At 39.6% G+C, this 27773-nt stretch overlaps 1 protein-coding gene across 7 annotated transcripts in view; it reads right to left on the bottom strand.

Moving 5' to 3' along the window:
* The window catches only part of sdk2b (sidekick cell adhesion molecule 2b), a 378479-nt gene that overhangs the window by 24885 nt on the left and 325821 nt on the right, over window positions 1–27773 (bottom strand). For all 7 annotated transcript variants that reach the window (XM_088069843.1, XM_088069841.1, XM_088069844.1 and 4 more), the window contains exons 19-38: window positions 26891–27086; window positions 26383–26481; window positions 23387–23578; window positions 19747–19868; window positions 18678–18787; window positions 17570–17720; window positions 16294–16531; window positions 14797–14912; window positions 14435–14624; window positions 13704–13802; window positions 12949–13143; window positions 10719–10920; window positions 10202–10305; window positions 9576–9646; window positions 7637–7769; window positions 6915–6971; window positions 5630–5731; window positions 4406–4521; window positions 3832–4018; window positions 357–494 (exon numbers count right to left, since the gene is read on the bottom strand). In XM_088069843.1, the coding sequence (XP_087925969.1) occupies window positions 357–494; window positions 3832–4018; window positions 4406–4521; window positions 5630–5731; window positions 6915–6971; window positions 7637–7769; window positions 9576–9646; window positions 10202–10305; window positions 10719–10920; window positions 12949–13143; window positions 13704–13802; window positions 14435–14624; window positions 14797–14912; window positions 16294–16531; window positions 17570–17720; window positions 18678–18787; window positions 19747–19868; window positions 23387–23578; window positions 26383–26481; window positions 26891–27086 (2818 nt within the window). The remainder of the gene's footprint in view (window positions 1–356; window positions 495–3831; window positions 4019–4405; window positions 4522–5629; window positions 5732–6914; window positions 6972–7636; window positions 7770–9575; window positions 9647–10201; window positions 10306–10718; window positions 10921–12948; window positions 13144–13703; window positions 13803–14434; window positions 14625–14796; window positions 14913–16293; window positions 16532–17569; window positions 17721–18677; window positions 18788–19746; window positions 19869–23386; window positions 23579–26382; window positions 26482–26890; window positions 27087–27773) is intronic.

The following is a 27773-nucleotide window of genomic DNA, read 5'->3' on the forward strand; positions in this document are numbered from 1 at the left end:
GAGCAGGTCTTACACAGGCCGGGGAATGTGGGCGCAAACTCAACACAGGGAAACACACACACGCAGAAATGGGATTAGTCATGAGAAATATGTTTGCATTTTGTAGGTATTTGTGATGATAAAATAAGATATATAAAATGCTGCAATGACAAACAAGCTGTTAAGGTGATGATTAGCTTGTAGCCCAGAAAAATGCACACAACAAGATTTTGACCAGCTTCAGGTAAATTAATCTGAACAAATGTGAAATTCTACACTTTTATTAATAATCCTAATAGATCTTGTCATGTGCATAAAGCTTTTGTAGAAGCCAGCAGCCATTTTGAGCAGAGAAAAGGTCAAGAATGAAAGCTCACCTTCTACTGGTGTGCAGGGTTCATAGACCAGACGGTAGCCCTCAATTATGCCATTAGGGAAAGTTGGCTCGCCCCAGGACACATTGACCGAGGTGGTGGTCAGCTCACTGAAGTGGATGAAGCTGGGAGCGCTGGGAGCTGTGACATTCAGAGGTCAAAGGTTAACAGACACATGGGAAATAGTCAATAAACTAAGTAAGGGGTTTTGGAGGTTTACAGTGACAAATCATTGGACATATGGGTGTTAAAATGTGTGCATATGTGTGTGGGAGGATATGCAAATTAAAACGTGTCTGTTTGTGGCCTTTAATAAAGTTAAGACACAACTCAAAAATCACCATATGGAAAAGGGTCAGGATCACAGATTGAGTTAGCCTACATAATATTTGCGGATACTTCATGTCAATTCTACGTTCTAATGCTGTACAGACAAAGTTTGGATATATTTTCCACAAAAGTTAAAACAAACTTATGAATCCGTAAAGCAATTATTCTATTCAAATATTACAATGTCAAACTTTGTTTATGAATGTAGTTGGTTTTTTTGGCATGTTAGCCTTTTATTAGACAGGACAGTTCAGCATGACAGGGGGAGAGAGAGCGGAGACGACATGCAGCAAAGGGCCTCGAGCGGGAGTTGAACCTGAGGCTGCTGCAGCAAGGACACAGCCATTTATTCATGGGGCACCTGCTTTATCCACTCAGCCACTGACACCACGATTGTAGTTGTTTTAATATTTCTACAGCAACAAATAAAACAGACTTAGGGGCTGTGTAGCAGCAGCTTTGCCCTTACAGACTTCACTTGATGATGATGAACACATCACAGTATGAACATCTAGTCCACAAGGGCTCAGTACAAAAGTCTGGAGGGTTGACATTTGGATTCAGCTTTACAGTTTTGTTTGTTAACTTAGTTAACGTAGCATTACCTTTTGTAAATGATAACTATTATTACTAACTATATTTTTTGTGGATGTAAAACACTTCATGAAATTGGCTTTTGATTCCCCTTCTTCAACCTAAACAAGAAAACCTTAGAAATATAAAAATCTGCGTCACCTAGAGGCTATAAGTTATACAGCTGCAGTTTTTTTTCTTTTTTTTAGAATCAGTTTTCTTTGTGTATTTGGTAAAACTAAAATAGCTCTGTAGCTTTTTATTCTGCAGAACCCAGAACCCCAGTCCTGAAACTGATGATGCTGCAGCTTTGCAACACAGTGATACTGTTTACAGATTGAACGTATAGTTTGGATCCTTAGAATTGGGGTTTTATGAGGTATTTATCAATAGGCAGTGAATTACCAACAGAAGATTTCAGTCGGCACACCAGCAGTCTGAGAAGCAGACTGAAGCATCAACACAGATATGAAACAATGTATTGTTGTGGACAGGGGCAGCAACAAAATGTATTTTAGCAGCCTAAAACAATCAATATCAGTTTAAGTGTACGCTGTATTAAAAGTATTTTTAGCACTTTATCTTGCTGCCAACAGCCCTTTCCAATGGGAAACATGTTAATGGCCTTAGTTCTCCATCCACGCTTTTCGTCAAGTCACGAGACTCCATTGACAGAAACAGTAATTTTACCTTGCAGAACATGCCACCTGTTGATCTACCACTGCTGCAATCAGTTAGTTTGTTTGTTATTGTGTGACAAACTAACCCTTTAAATCGCCAAGTTACACAAAAACATAAAAAACATCACTGATCAAGGCAGTGGTAGACCAGTAGCTCCTTTGTACATCAATGTTTAATTACTGTTTTTCTCAATGAAATCTGTCTTTGAAGAGAGCAATATAACGGCTTCAGCTCCCCACTGAAAAGTCCAGTCTGAGATTATGGTAAATGGGAGAAAATGTTCTTAATACAGCTTACAGGTTTTTTAGGTGGCTTTAATACGTTTTGTGATGACCCCGTCCACAGCTGTACATTGCTTAGTTTCCTTGTCAGTACTCCTTCCAGCTTCTCCACACTGACATCTAAAATCTGCTGTATGTAATGCACTGACTATGGATAAGTACCTCATAAAACCTCACTTAAAAAGATTCAAATTATCCTGTTAAAAGGCGAGACAGTTAAAAAAACTTGCTGACCCAGGTCGTACTGCTTCACAATCACAATGACAATTCTCAGCCTCCAGGCCCCATCACAGCTGACTGAGCCTGTGACAGTGCTGCGCTCCAAACACAGTTTGCCCCGTTGTCTTTAAACTTGTCGAGCAGAAGTTGAGACGCTAGCATAAGACAAAGCCCCTTTGTCTTCTGAAAAGACAGGATAAATATCTCCATAGTGCTCCTCCCTCCTCCCCCCTTCAAGCTTGTCATCTGTTTCCTCCTCTTACGACAGTGACCCATGAGGGAAACCAACAGGCTGTGAGCGTGTTCTTTTTCTTCCTTTTTTACTGGGCCAAGATAAAATATTGAAATGCACCAGCAGTGTAAAAAAAGAGACAAAAGAGAGAGGTAAAGAAAGAAAGACAGAAAGAAAGATGGCTTAGGGGCATGGGGGCGGTTTGTTGGTGTTGTTGTGTACACATGGCGTGCCTGTAGACAGAAAGCTCGCTCAAATGATTTTCGTAGCATCCACTTTTCAGACAAAACAGGAGAATCAGCAAATGAGTTCAGAGCGAGTTTGCTGATTAGGAACTTATGCTCAGTGTGTGGTTCCGCTAACATCGTTTGGCATGCTGACAGCAACGATTAGCATCATCTTCACATCAAACTCTTTCCTCATGGTTGACTCATCCACTCTGAGAAAACATTCTCCAAAACTAACATCAGCACCACCACCGGCACATAAATATGACAAATGAACGAACATGGCTGTACGTGCTCTCATTTATCTGCTTTAGTCATGTCACCTCATTCGTCTTCAGCTTGTCTTCTTTTCCTCAGTACCTCTCCATCATGTGTTCATTCATTACAAACAGAAATATTTGTTTTACTACACTGCTTGATTGCAGACTGTTGCGCTCATTTATTCTACAGAATTTGAATATTTATTGGCAGTGGGTCTAAGGGGCTATTTTTTATTTATCAGAGGAGGGGGAATGCTTGTTTTTTTACCCTCTAAGTCAAGTCAAACATTTTTCAAGTAAAAGAAAATTTGCCAAAAATTGAACTGTATGTATGAAAACATGCCTTCCATATTTTCTTAAAATTAGCAGTAAAATAAATACATGTAAGTTCCTCCCCAATGCTAAAAGAATAATTTGACATGGCTCCTCGTCTTTGCACCAGGCCCTACGTTATCATGAATAAGGAACAGTCCCTAATAATGATAAAAAGCTCCAGATCTCTATTTAAAGAAATGTTTTGTCGGGCTAAATGAGGTGCATAAAAAAAGCTTCAAAATAGAGCTTGTTGATCAAAAAGGAGGATCACCCTGAACCCCTCTACAAAGGTCAGGACTAAGCCCCCAAAGTCTTTATATCATAAAAAAGGCCCTGTGTATTGGTATCACGTGGATATACCTGCTTGCTGAGTGCGTCCCCTCGTCGGTGGGCTGCGTGGTCCGTCACCGGCTGCATTAAAAGGAGCTACGCTGATCATATAGGTGGTGTAACCCGTCAGGTTCTTCAGCTTCACCCCTCCCTCTGGCATGAATAGAGTTCGCAGCCGCTCCGTCTCATTTTTGCGCTGGAACTCCCAAAAGTAAACCTACATGGAATAAGAGTCATAAATAAATATTAATGCGTGTCTACAGATGCCGTTCAGGGAATACAGCTACTTCTGCTTCGATAAAACTACTATTTCAAACTCCCTGAGGGGAAAGCATTTTCATTTTATTCCCTGTAAATGTTTTCTTGTGCAACAGACTACAGCTTTCATTGAAAGCCTCCCTGGAACACAGTGTTGGCTAAAAGCGTAAAAATGTGCATTTAATGGTGGTTAACGTCAAATAGATTTAGTCTCCTGTGAACCACAAAAGCATTTGAATATTTATATGAAGATAAAAGCTGAAGATAATATTGTTGCCTTATTGGAAAGTAGGGCCATAAAATGTGCTGCTCCTGCTGGAGATTTAGAGAAAACTGTGACTCTGACCTTGTAGCCCTGAATGTCTCCATTCTGTGCGTCCACAGGTGGAGGGTCCCATGTCACGTCCAGCTGGGTGGCTGTTGCGGACTGAATGGCCACATTCTGAGGTGGAGCTGTAGGCACTGTTGAAGGTCATCACACAAATTACCATTAAGTACAAAACAAAGGAGACATCCACTAAACTTGTTGTATGGAAAAGCACCTTTACAGCTAAAAAACAATGTTCAACCTTGGCATTAAAGCCGTGAGATTTTAAGGAATAGTTCAGATCTCTTGAAGTGGGATTGTATTACTTACCCATAGTCAGTGTACTACATCTGTTGGCATGCCTCCAGTTTGGAAAAGCAGGCAGGAGTAGTGACACAGAATAAGAGCATTGGGCTGCTGTTTAAGGCTATATTGAGAATATTTCACTGCTTTACCGCACCACAGACAGCTCATTATTTTAGTCCTCCACTTATGCTCTTGTCAAGGACAACTACAGCAGAATGATTGATCTATTGATCAATTAGTTGTTGAATATCAAATAAATAGCACACTAATTATATAATAATCTTTTAATCTGAGTATTTTTTTAAGAAAAAAAAGTCAAATTCTCTTATTCCAGTTTTTAAAATGTGAATATTTTCTGGTTTCTTTATTCCTCAATGACAGTAAACTCAATATCTGTAGGTTGTGGTCTAAACAATTATAATAATACAAAATACAAATAATAATTTGCGAATTATCTAGGTCTTTGGGAAACACTAATTGACATTTTTCACCATTTTCGGACATTTTAAAGACCATGCAACTTATTGTTTTATTGAGAAAATAATTGTTAGTTGCAGATGCAACACCCCCTAAGTCATCAAAGTCACACAAAAACAGAAAAAAACTAACTGGTCGACGCAGCTGTAGACCAACACCCCCTATGTCAGGTGATATTTCTGTGTCAGTACTCCAGCCTGCTTCTCCAAACTGGTGGTGCACTGACTGACATCTACTGTAAAAAACATCCTGACTATGGATAAGAACCTCATACAACTCCACTTAAAAAACATCCAAACTATCCCTTAAAGAAAGACAAATTACACCTGAAATCTTAGCATGCTTTTAAAGGAGCTCACTTCAACACTAGGCTGAGTGAACGGCTGCTGTAAAGAAAAGCCTAATCCACTAGCAATGAGGGTGGCCAAATAATTTGGCACTTAAAAATGTGTTGATTGAAAAGACAGGAAGCACACATACCTGCTTCTCCCACAAACACCTCCTGTGGCGGGCTGGTTGGCCCCTCGCCCACAGCGTTGTAGACACTCATGCGTATCTCATAGCGTTTGTGTTTACTTAGCTCTGCAGTGCAGGGAAACAAACCAAGGAGGAAAGTTCGGAATTACATTTAAAACCAAACATTACATCTTACTTTTTTGAGTTTAATACAAATTTGGAAAACCCAACATTCCTTTGTGCATTAAATAAATGGAGAAGTCAGGAGTGCAATAAGAAGAATATAATCCTACATTGGCATCCCACTCATCCTCACAACACTGCTACTGGGAATTGAACACTGATTTTCTGCTACAAATAATGACAGGGTGAGGAAAAAAATATGTGGCCATCTGCTTTTGTAGTGCTTCTCCAAATAAGCTGACATGTGCAAACCAAGGCTGGACTACATGAGCTTGTGTACTGTACTCAGTGTCCAAGAATTTCTGTAGACAGAGAGCCTCCGTTGGCCTCAGCAGAAGTGTTTGTACCAGTGCGATGTGAATATAAGCAGCCAAATGTTGTGTTAATTTGCAGGACACTGTGTTTCTGCAGGGCACTTGAAACGTATGCTAAGATACAAGGTTCATACATATTTTTACTAATGCATTTCCATTACTCTTCTCTACTCCTAATCAGTCCTTTCTCATTACTATATAACAGCTTTTTGAATTTATTATTAAAAAAATAATGAATTCAGAACAAGATTATAACTGTATATTTAAATATAATTTAGGGACTGTTCATTTTCTGAGAGAGAGGAGGGGGTGGTGCAAAAGGGTGTGAGGGGGCATGTCAAGCAATTTTTTTAAGTACTAGGGAGGGGCCATTTATTTTGGCTTTAGGGGATGGGCATACAACTTTAAAGAAAACTTTTTTCTATAAAATATTTTGTTTAAAAAAAAAAAGATTTTTAAAGGAATTATATTAGCAATTCTTTTGAATGACACCCTTTCTCACAGCCAGAAACTGCAAAAACAAAAATTATTGTCAAATTTTCAATTTTCTGACGGTCATTTAAGATAACATGTGTTATTATACAGTTTTGTATAACAAAATTCCATGACTTTTCCAAACATTTCAGTATATATTTAGTTTTCCAAAACCTTTCCAGGCCTGGAAATTGGTGTTTGCAAATTCAATTACTTTCCCAGTGTTTTCATGACTGTACAAACCCTGGGGATAACTTGTATTGTTTTAACCTAATCAGTTTGGAGACCGGATCACTGAGAACACATGTGCATGGTTTTGTGAGACGTGGAGAACTTACTGTCCAACTCATGCTGGGTCAGAGTTGAGTCACTCAGATTCTGGATGCTGTAGGGAGCTGTGGCGGAGAGGCAGACAGAGGGTAAAATGAGAGGGAGGTAGTGTCCAAAGTCTAATATTTTCCTTGTTAAGAAGCACTTTACTATTGTTATTAAAAAAAACCAACACACAATCACAGTGATCATACCTCTGAGTGAGTCCCAGAATGACTCAATGAGGGTAAAATTATAGGCTAAGTTACACGAAGCAGTAGAAACAGAGCGGCTCCTCAGTAAACCTAATAACAGCCTGCAGCTGATAGCTACTGATCACAAGATGAAATGTTTTGCTGTGAAGTGACGAGTCTGGAGGGGAAATCTCGGCAAACAGAATAGGTCTGTGTGAAAGTTTTCCTCTGATGGGAATAATGGTGCTGCTGACACATAAAGACTGCGCAGGAATAATCAACTGTGACGGAGTCTCATAATTGTGTGAAATTGTCACTGCAGTAAAGTGAAGAAAAGGGCACCCCGCAACACTGACTAAATTCTGATGTGCAATTTCTGTCGTTGGTTAACTTCTTTGAATTCATACCATTTTAAATTATACACTGAACATTTCCAATAAATGCAACATACCCACAGTTCTAAGTGAAAATACTGCAAAATGTATTTGGGTAAGGAACCAACAGTGTAGGTGGTAAAATAGTACAATTTGTCATGTTAGCTGGCAGTAATTCCTCACCATTGAGCTCACCCCAGGCAGACACACTGTTGATGGTATGAAGAGAGTAACTGCGGAGACGGTCGTACAGCAGCTCACGGTATCGAATCCGAAAACCCAATAAGATTCCATTTATCTTCTCCTCAGAGGGGGGCTGTAAGGGAAAAGATGGGGAGTTGAGGTCTAATGTAGCAGATCTCTGCAGAACTGAGCCCCTGAAATAGCTCAAAGTACTGCAAAAAGCCCCCCTTTTCAGTTTTAATGTGCTTTTATAAATTACTAATTTCACCTGAAAGGTCCAGTGTGTGGAATGTAAGGGGGATATACTGGCAGCAATGAAACATAAAATGATATGTTTTATTTAGTATATAATCACCTGAAAATAAGAATCCTTGTGTTTTTGTTGCCTTTGAATGAGCCGTTTATACAGTATCTACAATAAATGGACCTGCACTTGTATGGCCTTTCTCTCATCGTTTGACCACTGAAAGTGCTTTCACCAATTCACACAAAAATCTTCACACTGGTGGTCAAGGCTACCACTTTAACCATTCATACTTATTAACAAACTGATGGAAGAGCAATTGGGAGTAGTTCAGTAGCTTGATCAGATACTTTAACAGGGGATCAACCACCAACCTTCTAATAAGTGCTCTACCAGATGTGCCTCAACCACCACATACCAACCTCAGCGTATACCATGTTGCCCCCCTATTTTTCTACAGCAGCCCAGAATGAACAAAGCAAACACTGGCTCTAGATAGGGCAGTTTGTGTTTTCACATTTTAATGTAGACGTTATCAACCCCTCCGCCAAGAGGGAAGCAGCATAAGAAAAAAAACTGATTTTTAGTATAAAATGCTTTAATTTCTCATTATTTCCCCAGGCTTCAGTCTGGTCAGGTGCTCACCAAATTGCAGGAGTTTTCCTTTGATGAAACTAAAGGTTTTTGTGCATAGATGGCAGGAGTTTTACTGGACTGAGTCAAAAGGGAAAGAGAGACAAAGAGGTGTGATTGTGGCTGACAAAGAGGTATGGAAAACAAGAGAAAGAGTAAGAGAGAGGCTGCGAGGCGACTTGGTTGGCAGTGTTTGATTCTGCCTGGTAGAGATGTGAGTAATATAATTTGATTTTTGATTTTTAGGGCTTGATCAGACATCTACCTCAAATAATTTGATCATCCCAGTAAAAACCTCCTGGCGGCTGGTGCCTACCATGAAAAATAAAGTTGGAAAAACACAGATTTGTAACATGAAGCTGTTTTCTTCAGTGTTTTTACTGGTTTAAATCACCTGGTCAGTTTGTTTTAGAGAGGAGGAGACCCCTGCAGATCATCCCAGTAAAAACCTCGTAAACAATGAACACTAAAGGAATCTATCTGCTATCTGCAATCCTTTAGATGCCACAAAATCCTCCACGCTGCTTCTTCAATAGGCATTTTACTTGTATGATTCTTCAAATTAAAAAACAAAATTCTCCATAAATTCTACCTCATCACTCCATGTTTTGTCTCTAACTTACCATAATTGAAGAGACTTACAGTAATTGAAACAAAAGAAAACAACTCCTCTCAGTGAGCTCATCCTCAGGTGAGTCACTGAGAGAAATCCCCCTGTGGTTGAGTATGAGAGCGCAGAGCCAGAGGGGAGAAAACAAGTACCACTGTGTCCTTATAAACTCTACAAGTGTTCTCCATAAAAGTAAAATTGTGGCTTGGAGCCTCCTGTTTTCCTCTTTATGACCTGTTAATTCAGGTGTGAGTGTGGGAGAGGGTGTTTCTTGTTAGACACGCACACACACACAGGGATTATAGTGCGTGCAAAAGTGTGTAACATCCAGTCTGTAATAAAGGGTCTACTCTCTGTGCTGCCACAGTCTCTCATTAGAGGCAACTTTCTTGAACTGTCATGGATTTAACAAACAATAAACATTTAAAAAAAAACAAACTGTCTCTTCATACCTGCCAGCGAATCAGGACGGACGTGGTTGTGTGCGGCGTGACAGAGAGGATTGTGGGTGCTTCGTCAGGCGCTGGGGGCAATAAAAGTGAGATAAATGGGCTAAATTGACCTGAAAATGTGCACAATTCAAGATGCTAAAGCTATCCATGTGCAGTGGCATTTACAGAGCATAAACACACAACGGCTCCAACAGAACAGTTGACAGATGAGTCAAAAATATCAGTTGGAGAAAAAACACTTTTTTAGTTGGTTAAAGCACCGCCGGGCAAAAGGTTTCAATGCCGTCCTCTTGTCTCATGGTAACTGCAGATGGTGTGCACATGACATCACCTGCTGCTTCTGCCAGGAGTGTCTGAATCACAACAATAGGCTAATTCATGCTGACATTAAACCCCTCTCATAGTGATACACTGGGTGCGCAATTTTAGTATCATACTTATAAATATCTTCAAAAATATATGTGCACAGAGTATTTTTGATATATCACCATATTAAACAGAGTTTATTACAGAGACTCTATCTTTTAAAGCCAGGAAGTGAATAAGACGAAATGTTAAAAGCTTTAAGGTCAAGCTAAATTACTCATCAGATATTCACACTCTGATTCGTGTGATGTCACTCTTACCGTCCTGCAGAGTGGTGATGGCTTCACTTTCCTCGCTGTACTCGCTGTCCCCGATGTCATTGGTAGCTTTCACTCTGAACTGGTAGGATGTGAAGGGCTTCAGCCTTAGGGACAGAAGCACAGGAAAGCACATCAATCTTGATGATAAACTACGACGCAGAACCTTAAAACCTTTTCACCTGCAGATATCAAAAAGAAAAATGTAGTCTCGCTGTGGGAGGTACAAGTTTTTCAAGCAAAACTCAGACCTTATTGCTGATTGCTGCCCTAAATGTGTCTGAACTGTTTCTACCAACCAGACTGTGATACCCTGAAAAGATTTTTCTGTGTAAGGATGTTGTTGATTTACCAACTATACAACAGCCAAGGGAATATTTAAGAGACTGTGCGAAGACAAAGTGTTGTTTAATTTAGTATTATCCTCTACATCTAAAGAAAACAAATAGATAAAACATTTGTTGAGGATGAAATATTCTAAATACAAATTAACCACTGAAAGCTAGAAAATAAGCCCCACCTGGACACAATGTAGGAGGTGACCTCGTGGTTGACAGAGGCAGAGTGGACCGTCCAGTTGTTTTCAGGAAGCTCTCTGAGCTGCACCGTGTAGTAGCGCACAGGGGACAGGCCGTCACTGCCCGGTTCCCACGACAACAAAACTTGGCGGGCCTGAACATCTTTCTGAGGTACCATGGGACGGCTGGTGGGCTGGGGACGAGCTGGATGATGGACACACAGACGAGAGAAATTTAAATAGTAAAGCAAAGCGTGGGATAATAAGTACTGAAAGAATGACTTGGGAAGAAACATTAGGTGGAGGAATTCAAGGAAGGATGGATAAAAGGAAAAGTATTTCGCTTGCTCACATTTGCATCGGCTATGTTGCACAAACAAGAGAGAGGGGAAAAAAGCGTGTGATCCTGATGAATGAAAAGTAGCTGAGGAATGAAAGTTGCAGAGTAAACAATCCGCAACATGCCTTGAGGGAAGCAGATGGACTGATTCGCTCTCACAACTGCATCAGAGCGCTTCCGATAAACACCCACAGGGCACAAACACTCCTTTAGAAAACGCATCTGCTGACTGGACTGTTAACTGGAAATGAACTGAGTGCAAAGAAGACCCAGTGCGGCTCGATGCGAGTTGTGTCATTACCGAGATCACACACCTGTGTCTGCGCTCAGAATTATGCACACAACTGTTCCTGTGCTTCCTGTTTGTTTCTATTACACTTCAAAATGCCACTTTGCAAAACACCATCAGAGATGATGATGTTTTTTCATGGGCTCGTTCAAATTTTTGTCGCATGATCATCTGCAATATTGAGCACCCTGAAGACTTTTTCTCAGTTAAACTGCGGACATTGCGCAGACATGATTCTCCGGATTGTTCTTTCACACATGAAATGCACATTTGGAGACTTGCCTGCCTACTCACACCTACTGGAAATGCACTGTTTAGATGAGGGGCAGCAGGAAGGTCATGAGGCACACAAAAAGTATGCTGTGGAAATCACAGTTTTGTTTGCGTAGCTGGTTCGTAATTGGGTCATAAACAACCAAGTCTCTTGCCATTTCTCTCCTCTTTTTTTTTTTTAAGATAATTTTTTTAATGGCATTTTTCTTTATATGAGCGATGACAGTGAAGAGGCAGACTGGAAATAGGGGCGAAAGAGAAGGTTATGACATGCAACAAGTCCCGATGCTGGAAATGAACCCAAGACATGGCAAGGCAAGTTTCTTCAAGTTTTCTGATGATTTCATCCTTTGTTCTTACGGCACAAACCTCGTTATCTCTTCAGTGGGCCATTTAAACTGGCGTCTTTATGTAACCACACCTTCTGCTTCAGGACTCCCTAAAAACATGGTGCCTCATGTCCTAAATCACATCAAGTGTTGTGTGCCTTTTGCACATTCTCATTGGCTCACGTTGGGTCGTCTTGCCACTTTTGGATTAGCTAGCAAAACCAAAACCTAAAAGTTATTCAAATATTTTCCATAACCCCAAGAACAAACCTATAGAAGACCCCATGCATGCCTGAAACTATAAACAGATGCTTTTTTAAATTGCATTGCATTCTCATATTAATGTAGTATATTGTATCAATAGATGTGCAAACATCCTTATTATTATTATTATTATTATCATTATTATCATTATTATTATTATTATTATTATTATTATTATTATTAGCATAGCTCACCCCCCATAATGGAAACCCCATGAATGTGCAGACCACAGGCTGAGTGTGGCTGATGAGGTCTCAGAGAGCACATGGGAGACATTTGCTTAGATGACCAACCACAACTTCTTCCCCTAAAATTGGCAAAGAAATCCCTCTCAGGAAGAAAGCCATCTGGGCAAAGTTCTCTCAACGGCTCACGGAGCTCTGGTTTCGCTTAAATCTGCTCTGCTACATCCTGATAGACCACGCCCAGTCCCCTTCTTCACTTCTTCTTCACTCTTGGTTGTTCGTATTTTTCCGGTTTTGCACCGCATGACAGAAACATTATCCGTACACCCTTTTTCTCACTGTGAATCCTCCGTTTAACTCTATTCACACACGGGCTCAATCAGACAGTTTATAGACTTGGTTCTAGTGAGCAGGCAGGGTGAAGATCGCTTAATGTCCGATCCAAATGATTCGGACATGTGTGCTCTCATATACAGCTCCTCTGGGTAACGTTTAGATAAGTTCAGCGTTGCAGCGCATGTGTGAAAGGGGCTTAACATGTTAGAATTGTTACCTCTTTTCTCTGTGGTGACCACTAAAGCCTCAGCGGCTTCGCCCCAGCCCTTCCTCGTCTGCGCTTTGATGCGAAACACGTAGACAGACTCCGGCTTGAGGCCTGTCACTGTGTACTGGCGAGCGCTGGGGATAAGCACATCCACTGTGGGGGTGTTGCTGGTGGACGAGTTGAGGTGGTATGTGATCTGGTAGGCTGGAGAGAAGTTGGGGACAAAGAGTCTTAATGGAGGTGTCTTAAGAAGCTCAATGGTGAAGTAAATCTAGGCTGAAAATGTATTGTATTTTTTGTTCGTGCTGTTCAGCGTGCAGCTTTGTCTCTTCCGAAATGATTCCATCAGCATCTGCTCCTGCATTCTACTGTGTGGGTCTGACATACTGAACAATTTAAAACAAACTATCTGACAGATGCATAATGAATCAAACACTCACAAGGAAATCCCCAACTAGCTTACAAAAGAATCCAAGTCCCTTTACAGCTGGAAAATAGCAAGATTTGATATTAACATCACTAAAGTATGTTGAAAGTCATCAGGAACTGCAGCTGTGAGCCCGATGCTACATTCAATCTGAATTTAGATGCATGTGCAGTATTTGATTGTTTCCAGTTCCCTTACTAATGCAAAAGATACAGACATTTCTAGACAAGATTTAACAGATTTTCTAGAAAAATTCGAGAACATAAAGCTAATTTCCATACATAAAACTAAAAATGTAAATTCTCCCCAAACAGAAGTGGTCTTGTTTGTTACTAACCAAGTATAATGCCATTGGGTTGTGAGGGGGACTGCCATATGAGCCGGACTGAGGTGGTCCGCACTTCGGGGAACAGGATACCCACTGGAGGTCCTGGAACTGTAGGAAATCAACAGACATAATGTATAATACTTTCATAAATCAAGATTCCTTTCTTAAATTTGGTGACCAAAAACAACAACAAATGACAGATATATCCTCAACATTTCAACAATTCAAGTTGAAGAATATTAGGCCAAAAAGAGATACAAAGTTTTATGTAACATGGGATAAATTATTGCCATATAACTGCTATAGCCCTGGTTCCCAACTGGTGGATTGTGGTCCAAAAGTGGTTCTGTGGTCCATTCTAAATGGACCACAAGTGACTTGTGAACATGATAAATTTGTTAAAAAAAAAAACTCATCAACACCAAAAACAAAAAAACACACTTTCTTTGAAGTAGAGAGAATTTGTGGCACAGAGCTTTTATTTTGAAGAGCTGTTTTTGTTTATTCTTGCAACACATTTTGTAGCTTCATGTTCTAAGCCACCGTGTATTTTATATTTCGTGAAATAAAAGTGAATCTGGTAATTTATCTAATGTGTGGACCTTGAACTAATGACTAAGGAGAGTCTGGGCCCTGTGGCTGGACCAGTTGGGAACCACTGCGCTTTAGTATCATTTATGTTTTGTCATAGTGTAATAATGTAATGCTCAATGTTGCTTAATCCCACTGTATGCTCCTACCATCATCCAAAGTCCTCTCCAGGATGGGTGGAGAACTGGGCCGTCCATCTCCGATCCGTGTGAAAGCCAGAACCTGAATCTCATAGAGCACGTATTTCCCCAGACCGGTCAGCTGGACGCTGTGGGTGGCGTTCCCCTCCACTGTCCAGAAGTGGACTGCACTGTCAGAGTCCTTCTCTTTGTACACCACCTGATCCAGAGATACAGAGAAGTTGGAGAAGAAGGGAATTTGGAAACTAAGTGGCCTCATATTCTGTCACAATGCTGCTTAGTAACATAGTCTAAAAATAGCTTTCATTTCTTAAAAGTAATTAGAAGTCTCTGACTGCACAGTAAATAAATACATAAAAGCACAAACCGACCTTGTAGCCCAGAATGAGACCATTTCTGTCTGGCTCAGGAACTTCAAACCAGCGCACCAGGATGCTGCTGGAGGTGGTGGCGAAGGCAGACACGTTGGTGGGTCCACAGGAGGGGACTGGAAAACAAAGAGAGCAAAGAGGGGGAAAACATTATGCCTCAGTACTCCATTGTTTGCCATTTATTCTGAAAAAAATGAATTTGCCATGCTCCCTATGTGCATGCATATCTACTGTGTGGATGTAGGTGTTCTGCAGAGATGCAGTTTGACTGATCTGCTACGGTTATATCATGTGTGCTTGTGTTTGCACAAAGCCTCTGATATATCCTGGTATACCCCGAAGGCCTGCTGGAAAAAAAGACTCAAGAATAGGCCTTTTCTCTTCCCTGGCACTCATCCCTGGACATAATGCGCTGATTCCGAAGAATTTGCTGGAGTGAGTGGAAAAAAAGAGCACAGGAATTCCATATTCGAGTCCATGTGTTCTCAATTTCCTCAGACTCCTTCCATTCCTCACTACCCAACGTCTGGTGAGTGGTATGAAAGCAGAAGCACGGAGGGAAAAGACTTTTTTTTTTTGGCTGAAAAAGATTCTAGCGTTTAGCATTTGAGTAGGAAGCAATCTGCTCACACATAAATTTAACATATGGCAAAGAAAGAGAGAAGAGCTGTAAAGTGTAAATGTATGTTTGTGACTTCTAATATGACTAATAGATATATCACACAGATGTTTCTGAAAAACTACAATTATTTATTAATATTTGCTTTTTTATTTCACATATTTCTGTTGGTGGGGGCAAATTTTGGCAAATCCAAAATTGCTATTTTCCAGGAATTAGAAAAAATGCTTTGTTTTTAAAAGGATCCAAAGGAGATAGGGAGTTTATTCACAAGCTGTATTTGAATACATTTCATTGGCTGTGGTCAATGGTAAAACCCACTGATCGACATAGAGCGGGACCAATAGAATTAATTTTTTAAAGAAAATGAAAATAGTGATATGTGGCGATCTAAATTGACAATGACAATGACTATATATAAGTGATGTAATTTACTGCGTTTCTCTCAGTCTGTGTGTATGTGTGTGGGGGTAAGCGTGTGTGTGCATTATATGGTTTGCTGAATAGTTATTGTGCTTTTTATCTTATTGTTTAATATTTTCTGTTTTACTGTAAAGCAAACCTGTGTACGAAATGTGCTATATCAATAAAATTGCCTTGTCTTGCCTATTTTTAAAGTATTCTAGTACTTGATCTTTTGTCTCTCAAAGTTCAAGCACTACAAGGACCTTGTGAAAACTCTGTTACAATAAATCCCAGTTTCATTGCTGTTTCTTGACAAGAACCTGGCAGCAAAAAGCAAAAGTGTTTTCGAGTAATTAAGTAATCAATGCTATATTTTGTAATGTGACCAATGCATGGCAGCTGGATGATACTCTAGCATCACTGATCACATCAGACGACCTCTGTTCTCTCACAGAGGCTGACAGATAACTCACCAGACTCCCTCGTTCTGCCTCTGACCGGTTGGCTCCAGGGCCCCGTGCCAATGCCGTTGACAGCCTGGACCCTGACCTCGTACTCTGTCCACTCCTCTAGGTCCTCGATGGTAAACTCTCTCTCCAGGCGGTCTGCAATGATGTGGGTCAACGCTCGGCCCTGTGAGCCCGCCCGGGAGTACTGAACCCTGTAGCCCACCTGCTCTGCGTTCCCGTTGTATTCCCACTCAGGTAGAGGCTGCGCATCAACATTTAGAGATGAAAAGTGGGTCAAAACAAGCCCAGGGTCCCCACACATTTTCATGGACAACATTTCAAAACTTTTCCATGACTGTGATTTTTTTCCTTGCCCCACTGTATGGTGCTTCTCAAATACATCAGATACAAACATTTCAGCTAGCTGGCACACATGAATGGAGAGATGAAGAAAAGAGAGAAAACAGATGAATATACGTGATTGTAAACAAAACATTGTCACCCATCGAAGCACATTAGAGCTGCGTACATCGACAGCTTCATACATTAAATTTCCATTACGTTGCATTGCACGGAAGATTATCCACTGAGCATTACCGTAACAATTTCATTACACAAAGAAAATTCTATAGCTTTTCCAAAACTTGTCAATTATTATTAATCCTTTGAATCCTTAATGGTTCAGACAACTTTCTCAGGTGTTTTGAGCTCAAAGAAAATTGGTTTGATTTTTTTTTTTTTACATGTCAAAAAGGCAATGAGCAACTTTGCAAGAAATGTCCTGTAAATTGCAATAATTTCATAGCTGTAGAAAATTATATAAAAGAAAAGCTGGGGAAAATATTGAGAAAACTATATCTATAATTATCATAACTATATATTTAAAATTATATTGCAGAGTTATTACTTTTTAAGCATTTTTCAGGTCATTTTCTTGTTTATTGTTTTTTCTAACTTATTTTCAGGTCATTTTCTTGATTACTGCGTTTTTACCAATGTTCAGGTCATTTTTTTGTACTTTTTATTAATTTGTTGCAATTTTTTGGGTAACTTTTTCTCATAGGTTGCTCATTGCCATCTTCCTATTTTGAAAGAAATATAAACCAGTTTATTCAGGTTTCAAAGAGTTTAAAAATTCAATGACTTTTCCAAACTTTCAATTATTTTTATTTATTTCACAGACAGTGGAAACCCTGCAAGCTTTACATTAGATCATATTTTCACAGTGTTACATTATGATGAAGAACTGGAATGGAAAACTCAGTGACAGTTTGCACACAGGAAGCAGAATCCTACTCACCATCCATCGTAACCAGAGGCTGGTCTCACTGGCGGTGCGCAGGGTGACGTTGGCAGGAGCCATGTCAGGAGGAGCCGGCAGGGTCTGGATCTTCCTGGAGGGCTGACTGGGAGGACTGGTGCCCACAATGTTCACCTGACGCATCCGAAACCTGGTGTTTGGAGTTAAAACATTAAAATGCTTGTTCTCCAAACAGATGGATTAATTCTCAGCTGAAATCACAGCTCAGAATCTGGCAACATGAACAGAAAATTCAGAGCATTATTGCAGTACTTGCGGTTTGCATCCTCTTACGTGAGGCTTATTGCATTTGAACCGAGATCAGAGTGATGAATATGAATACATCATGAACACGAGCGGAGGACTTATTTGTGTTCGAGCCTGAATATGCAAAAAAAACAACATTCGGATCCAACGTGAGTGATTAACTAAAACGTAAAGTGGCAGCGCTGATGTTGGTATGAGAGCTATGTAGGTCTTCAGGGACTGGCTCAGTGATATGTTTCGGTGGTTATGTTGAGTGTGATCGTGCAAAAACAAGCCGACTGCAGCGAGATAAAGATCATGTGCATGCTGTAAAAATAATTTCAAAATCACACTATCCGTAACAAGCTTGTATCCAAATCAAAGGAGTAGAGACGAAGATAAAGCTCCTGGGATGTGCTGAAATTAGACGAGATACTGAAACGCACAAACACCTTATCTGTTTGTCACAATCTGCTTAATGTCCATGTTATCAGGCAATAGATTATTCTGGGAGAATCATGAGCAGGTTGATCACTAATTAAAGCATTATTTATATTTATGCACTATACTGTGTCTGCATGCCATGTGTAAAAAAGAAAAGTGTTGTGACAGCAGATCAAAATATAATTGGCTGATGTTTATATTCTGCTGTTTGCGAATGTGTACTGAGTTACATGTAAGCTTGTTTGATTTTGCTGCTGTCGTCCTTTGTTTTGACCGATTTTAACGCAAATTTTCCTCATTTGCAGGATTCCTGGCCAGAGAAAATTGACTTAAATAAGAAATCTATTCTAAGTCTGGGCATATTTACAGATGAATGGAGACAGACATGGTGGAGCAGACACAGCTCCCAGTCGGCTACCTGTAGAAGGTGTAGGGGTTAAGACCTGGCACCTCCAAGGAGCGAGCCTCAGGTTCATTTGACACCTGATGAACCATCATCCAGTCTTCATTTTCTCCCACCACACCCACCTGGGACAGAGACGACACAGAGCATGACAAATACAGTAGATACGAGTGGTGTGGACTCATGTCAGATTTATGTAAAAAATTTGACCAAATTCAATTTGACCAAATCAAAAAATACTTGCAATACCTCTTGGACTTAAACACCAAGGACTCTTGACTTCACTTGGAATTGAACTTTTTGACATTTAAGCACTTTACCTTCCCCCAGCCCAAAGATAAAAAAGTATGTTATCTTTTTTAAAATCATGACTTGGGACTTCATGCAAAGATTTTAAGTCTTGCAAAACAATATCTTAGTCCCTCCTCTGGTAGATGCTGCAAAAGTGCAAGAATAGCAAACCTTTCTGTCTAAAGAAGTCAGTGTGGATCTGTAATCCACCTTGAAATCACATTTGCGTTTACATCTTGAGACAATCCATAAATAAGGAAGACGACTCCAAAGGAAACAACACATGATTAACCTCTTCCACTCCGCCAGGATGTTATATTAGCAAAGGAAAATCTGGCCCCTCATGAGCTCATGAAACTTTACAGCCACAAACTAGAGAGCTGAAGGCTTCACAGACAGTTTGGCTTTCATTGGTATATTTACAATAAGGAGGTGATTTCCATCCAATCACCAAAAAAAAGCATTTCTTACAGAAATCTCCAAATGGTTCCTCAAGATTTAGGTGTCTTAATGTGGTATTTTAGAAGGATTTTTGACCAGTGGAAACATTAAAGTCTAGACCTAGGCAAGCCCTAAGCACCTATACACTCACAATGTTTAACATGTATTTATGACTAGAAAAACTTGACACATAGTTCTGATTAACCAACTCAGCTTTTAGATAATGTGTAGCACTTCTCTGTGGCATACACTATAAAACCTGCTATCTCCTCCTAAAGATCCTCTGCCCCCATTTAAAGAGACTCAGACTTCAGGAAATTGTGACTTCAGCTCTGGATTAAATCTGGTTCACCTGGGCCTCCACCTGCCAACGGGAAATGGAAGTTTTGCCGTCATAACCAGGTTTGAACTGCAGGGTGACGGAGCGTGGGCCGATGTTGGAGATTGCCATGTTGGTGGGAGGGCCTGGAAGTTCTGTGGAGAAACATAGAAAGACAAAGAATAAGTGACACCTCTAATGGTGTGTGGCTGCCTCTCACACAGGGTGGTTCTGGTTTGTAGACTTTGTGCCCCCTTGTGGCCGTACAGATACTGCACACAGTGCATGCAACATTTCTCTCCCTTGTGCCACAAACTTCAGCAAAACTAGATTAGACTTGGAGAAAGACGCTTACACAGAGTACACGGGCAGAGACAATGCCATGAATGTCAATTACACTGCAGTTATCTGGAGATACGATTCAATCTGATATCTCACTGTTTACACTCGAGCTGAGTAAACAATAAGAATGGATTATTCCCTGGAAATCCCGGAGGGAGACAAAACTGAAAATGGTGAATTCAAAGAACAGTGGGAGAGTCTCTTTTTGTGTGTGTATGAACAGATGTCTTTGTGTCCAGGAAGGTATGTATGGGCATAAAATCATTCACTCTTCATCTTTCTTTCCCCTTATGCTTTTCCTCGAGATAAACATACAACCTACCATAACATCTCCATCTCAAACCACAGTGTAGTTTACAGGAATCCAAGATGACCCCTTGAAACCTGAGTAAATTGTCTTGATTTCTTTCACAAACACAGGAAGAAGTGACAAATTCGAATTACAAGAAAATTGAAATGTAAGAAAAAAAAAGGAAAAGAGGTGAGCAAAAGAAAAAAAACATATATATGTAGTTAAATAAAAAGTATTTATAGTTAAAATGGTTGATAATAATAATAATAATAATGATAATAAAAATAGTATTCTGTAATATTTCTTTCTATTTTCTTTTTTCTACTCACTTCTAACCTTCTCTCTCTTCTCACTATTTCTTTTTTTAAACAACTTTTCTGGTCATTTTCTTCTCACCTTTTCACCTTTTTATTTATTTATTTTTTTTACAATTTGTCGGACAAAACTCTTCCTAGTTTAAAGAAATTCACATGAACTGTATCCAAAAAAGAAAGAAAAAAAGGTTAAAAAAAGGTTGGCTAACAAAAAAATTGTATTTAAAAGATATAGTTTAAACACTTAGTAATAGTTACTACTACTGCTACTACTAATAATAATATAGTTTTCTGAAACCTTTCTTTCTATTTTTTTAATTCTAATAATTTCTCCCTCCCTCCTGCTCTCTCTCTTTTTAAAACAGATATTGAGATCATTTTCTTGTCACCTTTTCCTAATTTCTTACAATTTGTGGGACATCTCTTACTACATACATGGCTTAGTGCAATTTTGGCCTTTTTTCAAAAGAAATAAAACCAATTTTTTCAGGTTTCAAAGGTGTGAATAGCTTGTATCAGCGTTTGAACGCAGTACTAGAAAGCTGATGTCGTTCCAGGTTTCAAAGGGTTAAAAGTCAAAACGTGGCAGACTGGAGTGCAGAGAGTAGCCTCATATTAAAAACATATAATTCCCCCTATGTGCACACTGAGCTGTTTTTTACAAGATTGCTTAAACGCAGGTGTATTCAGCCCTAATGAAATGCAGATTGCACGTGTCGAAATAAAATTAGCACTTCTAAATCATTTGCATGACTGATTATGGAGGTGGCTTTTAGCCGGATGGTGACGGTACAGTTTGCAGGCACACAGGTGTTTTCTTTACACGTATACAATGAGAGTAATCACCGTTTTGGGGACTGTAACTGCTGCTCTCAATAGAACAGCCTGTCATTTCACAGATTTCACAGATGTACAGCCTCTGAATGCTGCTCTGGTAATTGATGTGGGCATTGTATTTTCTATTACACAATTTTGTAAATATGAAATCATTAAACACTGTAATTGTCCTTAATGCTCTCGTGGGAGCTGTTATCTTGCGGATGTGGCGCTGATATGTGTATGGGAGGTGTTTTTTTCTGCTCTATCCCAGCTGAGGTGACTGGAGCTCCGGTTTCATTGTGTCTGGCGCCAGAACACAGAGAGTGTGCTCACGAAATTTAATGTAAAACAGTAAATATGCAGGAAGGGGAGGTTTAATAAATGCTCCCGGCTATTGAAACGTTAACCCTGACTGAAAAATGTTAACAGAAAGCCCGCATTACAAGCTGGAGATGAGGAGTTTAAAAAAGGGCAATTAGGAGGCAGGGAGGCTCTAATGAAAGATGCCAATGAGTTGCATTTTGGAGAATGCAGGAGCCAGTGTGTTCAGAATCAAAAGACTTGATATCTCGATCTCAAATTTTTCTATTTTGATAGTTTATCAAACGCCCTTTTCAGTGGATGTCAGTGAATTATCCAGAGAGAGTTACTATTAAAATCTCCTATGGTGGTAAAAACTGAGCATCTACTTTGTCTCTTGTTAATGCATATTTTATACTGCCTATGTTAAATAGAAAATATGTTAAAAAAATAAGAAAGATATTACTAATACTCCTCAGATCCCACATAACATTTTGTTCTTAATAAAATGGATTATAATGGCTAACCAGATCGCCCACTTTGTATTAAAAAAAAGAGAAATATTGGGACACATTCACAATTTTTGGGAATGCCCTAAGATTGCTAAATTCTAGAGTAATATAATTATGTACTATTATTACTATGATTATTATTTATTAATTTTTTGTCTGATTTTAACCTGAGATGGCTTTGAGAATGTGGAGAGTACTGTGCTGTTAGGTTCAAAAACCAATAAAAAACTTTTAAAAGAAAAAAAGATATTCCCAGTTACCAAGTTTCACCATTTTGAGATTCTACAACGTGGTGTCACAACAAAAAACAATTAATAAAAACTGTTTCCCATGTCTTAGCATTTTTAAGACTTTTGAGAATTTGAGTTAAGACATTTTAATACCAGTTAAGACCTTTCTTTTTAGATTATTCGATGCTTTTTAAGACTTTAAGGAACCACAGAAACCCCACGGATAAACGAGACGTGGATTAAACTGCGTGAGTTGTGTGAGAGTTTGTGAACATAAGTTTTGATAAAGTATTTCTGTTGTTTAAATGTGGACCTCAATCAATCATCAGATCAATATGTTTGTCGTTTTCTGTAGGGAGGAATGCCAGAAAAACATTTTTCTTCACAAATTCAAGGTTAAAAACAAAACTCTCAACAGGTTATCACATGGCTATTTTGGTACAAAGACTTACCCAGCAATGTGGCGGACAGCTTTCTGAGATTTGGCGGATGTTTATTTCTGACCTTGATGGCGAGTGTAAAAACAATTATTTTTGTAGTTCATCGTGTTTTTGGCAGTCTTTCACAATATGTTGACTGCAAATGTTCATACCATGATGAAAATGAAAACACAATTAATCGATTAAAATTAGTTACTGACAAATAGTTTCTGGAAAGAAATGTCAACACTGTTGTTTTTCTAATTCCAAGTTGTAGCTCTGTGAAATGAAACTTTATTCACCTTTGACTTACTGAGATGAAGGCATATATATTTTGTTTTTGGTGTGGCTAGATTTCAGTGAAGCTATGTGAGAAATGAAGTATTTTTTGTGTGATTTGGGTGGCTGACCCCTCAGTGTCTGTTGTGACTGTTTGGTGACTGACCTGGTGGGACGCCGGAGGAGATGGTGGAGGAGGACAGCTGTCCCTGGCCTTTGGAGGTCATTCCTGCCACCTCAATGGTGTAGGTGGTGAGTGCGGTGAGCCCGGTGACCCTGTACTCTAAAGTGACGTTTGGCAGGTAGTGGGTGACTCTGGTGTTTGTTCGGTTGTACTCCTCCCACGAAATACGGTAACCTGCAGAACAGCAGAGACGGGTTGACAGCAGCAGACAGAAAATCCTCTCAGGGAAAATTCGACAGCAGTTTTACTACAATAGCAACTCTCAGCTCGCGAGCTATGGGGCAAGCTAACAGAAATATTAAATTAACTTCATCAAAAATTGAATATAGAAAATTAAATCAGCCTGTGATTATACCTCCCTGCATACACACTCATCCTCCACCCACTCCCTTACACACACATACACACACGCTTACCCTCTCAAAGTTAATGCAATTTGCTCCTTGGCCAGCAGCTCTTTACATGTGATTGCATAAGGCATTAGGCAGCATTTCTTGCCAAATCAATAATTTCACATGGCATGTCAGTGTTAGTCTCCTGGGAGTGTGCAGCACATTAAAATGTTCGGGAAAAACACTTCACAATATTCTGCTAAATCTCAACCTTTGTAAACACTTGAATATTAATGCCACTGGTGGGTATTTGTACTCCAATGTTGTACAATGGAGCCCTGTGCAACTTGGAATAGCAGTAAAATTACACTACAAAGATGTTTAATTGGAGCAATTTTGAACGTAATTCCCTGGACAAGTGAGAAGAAATCCATATTTTAAAGATAAAATTCCAGTCCCCATGTTTTTACCCCTACACATTGTTTTAGAGCCACCTTGCCACTTGAAACAAAGTTAGAGCGGCTAGCGGTCGAAATCTTCCCCTACGAAACAGGACAACGCTCCAACAACCCAATACATCTGGGGTTAACGCCAACAGACACACCGATTGCTGCCAGACATCGCAAATATGCCATCTTCTTCAGTAATTTCTCTTGTGTGGCCTACAAACACATTTTTTGTTGTTATGCTTGTTATAAAGAAAATAAAGTACAATACAATGAAAACACATTAAAGTAACATAATACTGTGGTTATCCTAAGCTTTATAAATGAAGAAAATACATTTGTAGCTTTCGTTAGTTGCTTGTGCAGAGTGGGTTTCAGTGTCTCACGACTGCTTTTATCATTATCAAGCATACCACAGATATTTTAGGGATGCACTGTCGTCAAGTACTATGCTAAACTATGTGTTTGTTTTATTTTTCATAATGTCTAAAATGACAGATACATACAAATAGTGAATATTACATAGCTGTAATTATTTCCTGTCATATGCTGGTCAGAGAATGACACTTTTTTAGGCAATTCTCCTTCAGGTAGAGAGTCAAAATATCTATGAGTGCAAATAAAAGGAAAGAAAACTAAACACTAGTTTGGAGTGTGCCTCTGAAATCCTTCACCTAACCGTGAACACACAAAACAGTAGCATTGAGGGCCAAGCGGTAAAGGCGATAGATGCGCTGGGATGTGTCCAAAATTACTTTTATTATTTAAGAGTTATAGTATCATATTTGTGACAATTAGCATTAACTGTTCCTTATGCATAAAGAAAGACAGTGTGTTGATGCACTGCATGATACAAACCCAAGTTGCAACATATTGTCTTATCAAAACAACTAATGGAGAGCCATATGAGAAGGAAAGTTTCACTAAAATCCAAAAATACCTATTTGTGCACAGTTACTTTCAAGTTCACTAACACTTGCCATAAAAAAAGAAGGTTTAACGGTCTCCCTGCGGAGGAGCAGTTTTGTTTTTTATGTAATTTGGATGAGACTGAAAACAGTCCATTTGATGTTTTATTGCTCTTTATACAGTATGCTGATTTAAGGGCCATACTTTAAAAATGTCCTTCATCTCTTCTTTTGTAAAAGACTTTGGTTGTGTTTTAGTGCGGGAGGCTTTTTTCTGTGACAGATTTTATTTGCAGCTTGGGAGGAGGAGACAATGGAAGTTTTATCATTTTCTGGCAAGTGTTGTCTCACTACTGCGATGGTATATTTGATGTCTTATAAGCTCATGCCGAGGCAGCAGTATGTGCATGACGCAAATAGAATAAAGAAACAAACAATGAAGTAGCTGTGCACCCATCTTTAGAGCTACATAAGCCTGGCTCACTGAATGAGGTCAAGCAGTTAAAGTTTAAGTCTCTATCCAGTCTTGTTTTAAGTGTGTAAAAATAAGTAAATTTACAAATAATAATGTCAGAATTTTACGTATACAGTAATAATAATTATAAATATTGTTTTCTTTTGATAATTCTCCAGTGATTCTCTCGGTATCTTTTAACAATTTTCAAGTTGTTTTTTTTTGTCACCTTTTGCTAATTTCTTTCTATTAGTGGGACATTTTTCAAGTTTCTTATTGCCTTTTCTGACATTTTGAAAATAAATCAAACCAATTTGCTCAGGTTTCAAAAATGTTAAATGCTTGTGAAAGAGGTCTGAGGGCAGCAATTGATGTCTGTCAAAGGGTTAAATGACAGGTCCGACACTCATTTTTTTAATCCTCAATGCCCGCACGCTATTCAAAATCACACACTGGATGAAAATGATGTCGCTTTTATTTGGTTTTGTATCAAAATGCAAAAGAGGCATAAAGAAGGGAATTAGTAGTGTGATCTCTGTTCAGATTTTGGGGAAAATACACAGCCCATGACCCCTTTCAGCAAAGAAATATGAACAAAAAACTCTCTAGTGATAAACTTTGCACAGTCAGTAAAGTCAAGGGCAGACATTTAAGGGCACAAAAACACAAGCAGAACACATTTTTGAGCAGAGCAGGACTTTAAAAAGGAACATACAACAAAATCTTCCTGTGATCTGTCTCTTTCAGTAAAGCTCTCACAAACACTACCTTGAAAAACCTGCAATTTTTGCCTGTCTTTCCTCAATACAAGCCTAATTTTGGATCGAAGTGAACGTACCTGTGAGAACTCCGTTCTTCTCTCCCGGCTCACTCCAGCTGACTTTAAGCGAAGTGTCCAAGATCTCGGTGAAACTCAGGTGACCCACAGCACCGGGGGCTGGATTGGGACAAATAAGAATAATGAGCTCGTCCTCACAGGCAAATGAGACACTGCACATTCAGTATTAATTCACTGCTGATCATGGCTGCAAATTGGTGACAGCATTAGCATTTCAAATATGTTTACAACACAACGAGCAAAGACAAAGTAATTGGTTAAAAAAGCAGTCTGATGACAAGTTGAGGAAAATTAAGAGTATTTAAAGCTTAACCAATCGTCTCTGAGGGGACAAACTCCCAATTATGATGATCCTGGCTGGATGCAGAATACACTCTGTCATTAGCACTTCTCTACTACTTCGTACTGCATGAATAATAGATCTGGCCCGCAGGATGTGTTACTGAGAGATGCTCGTGTCCCCTCGCCGCCCCACACGAGAGAAAACGATGGAAGGAAAGTCACTTACTGTCCTCATGTGTCCTTAATGCTCTGGGCGGGCTGCGGGGGCCGTCTCCGGGTGTAGTGAAACACAGCACAGAGGTGTAATACTCTGTGAACTTTTTCAGACCTGTCACATATCCCACGTGGACACTGTCCTGGAAGTTTGGTCGCACTGTTACCATGGTAACTTCTTCGTCCTTGCTGGGCTCCCAGGCCAGCAGCTAAAAAAAAGACACAGAAAAGGAAAAAGTCTGAAAAAAATTACCATGGCAGCAGCTAATCATTTCTTCGGTAATAATTCTTGCACATTTATTCTCACAAAACTAACACCAGCGTCTCTCCTCGGTAATCCTGAGCCACTCGGAGGACTTATTTGGCATCATAGCTCCCCCAAATACATTTAGAAAAATACCCTGAAGAGGTTTTGACTGATTCCATTAAGACAGACTGGGAGAGGCAAAGAGAGTCAAGACTCAGGAGATGCATGATTGCATCCCATCATGCATGTTGATTGCGCACCATATAGCATCTACAAATGGGACCTGGATCGACCAATTAGGTGCTTAGGTAATGAGTCCCTGTGGCGGGGCTGTTGGGTTCGTTTCAAGTTTTCAGAGTGAGAGAGCTTCCAGGGAAGTAAAGAGCTGGCAAGAAGATGTCAGAGGGAGAGATGCTTGACTGTCTGCCATGCTTTCTCTCTTTTTCTCCCTGCCTGTTTTCCTGAAATTCGTCATTTGCATCACTTTCTTTCACTTTTTACACTCTTACTCACTGCTGCTCAGAGGAGTACTTCACCTCCAAAAGACCATTTGTATGTCAATTGATTTGTATATCAAGTGAAGAAAACTGTTTTGTTGGATGCGCCTCTGGTGAACGAAGAATCCATAAAAAACTCTAGATGAATTGAA

The sequence above is a fragment of the Plectropomus leopardus genome, chromosome 19, assembly GCF_026936395.1.
Source record: "Plectropomus leopardus strain MGB_pleo_1.0 chromosome 19, ASM2693639v1, whole genome shotgun sequence".
Classification (NCBI taxonomy): domain Eukaryota; kingdom Metazoa; phylum Chordata; class Actinopteri; order Perciformes; family Serranidae; genus Plectropomus; species Plectropomus leopardus.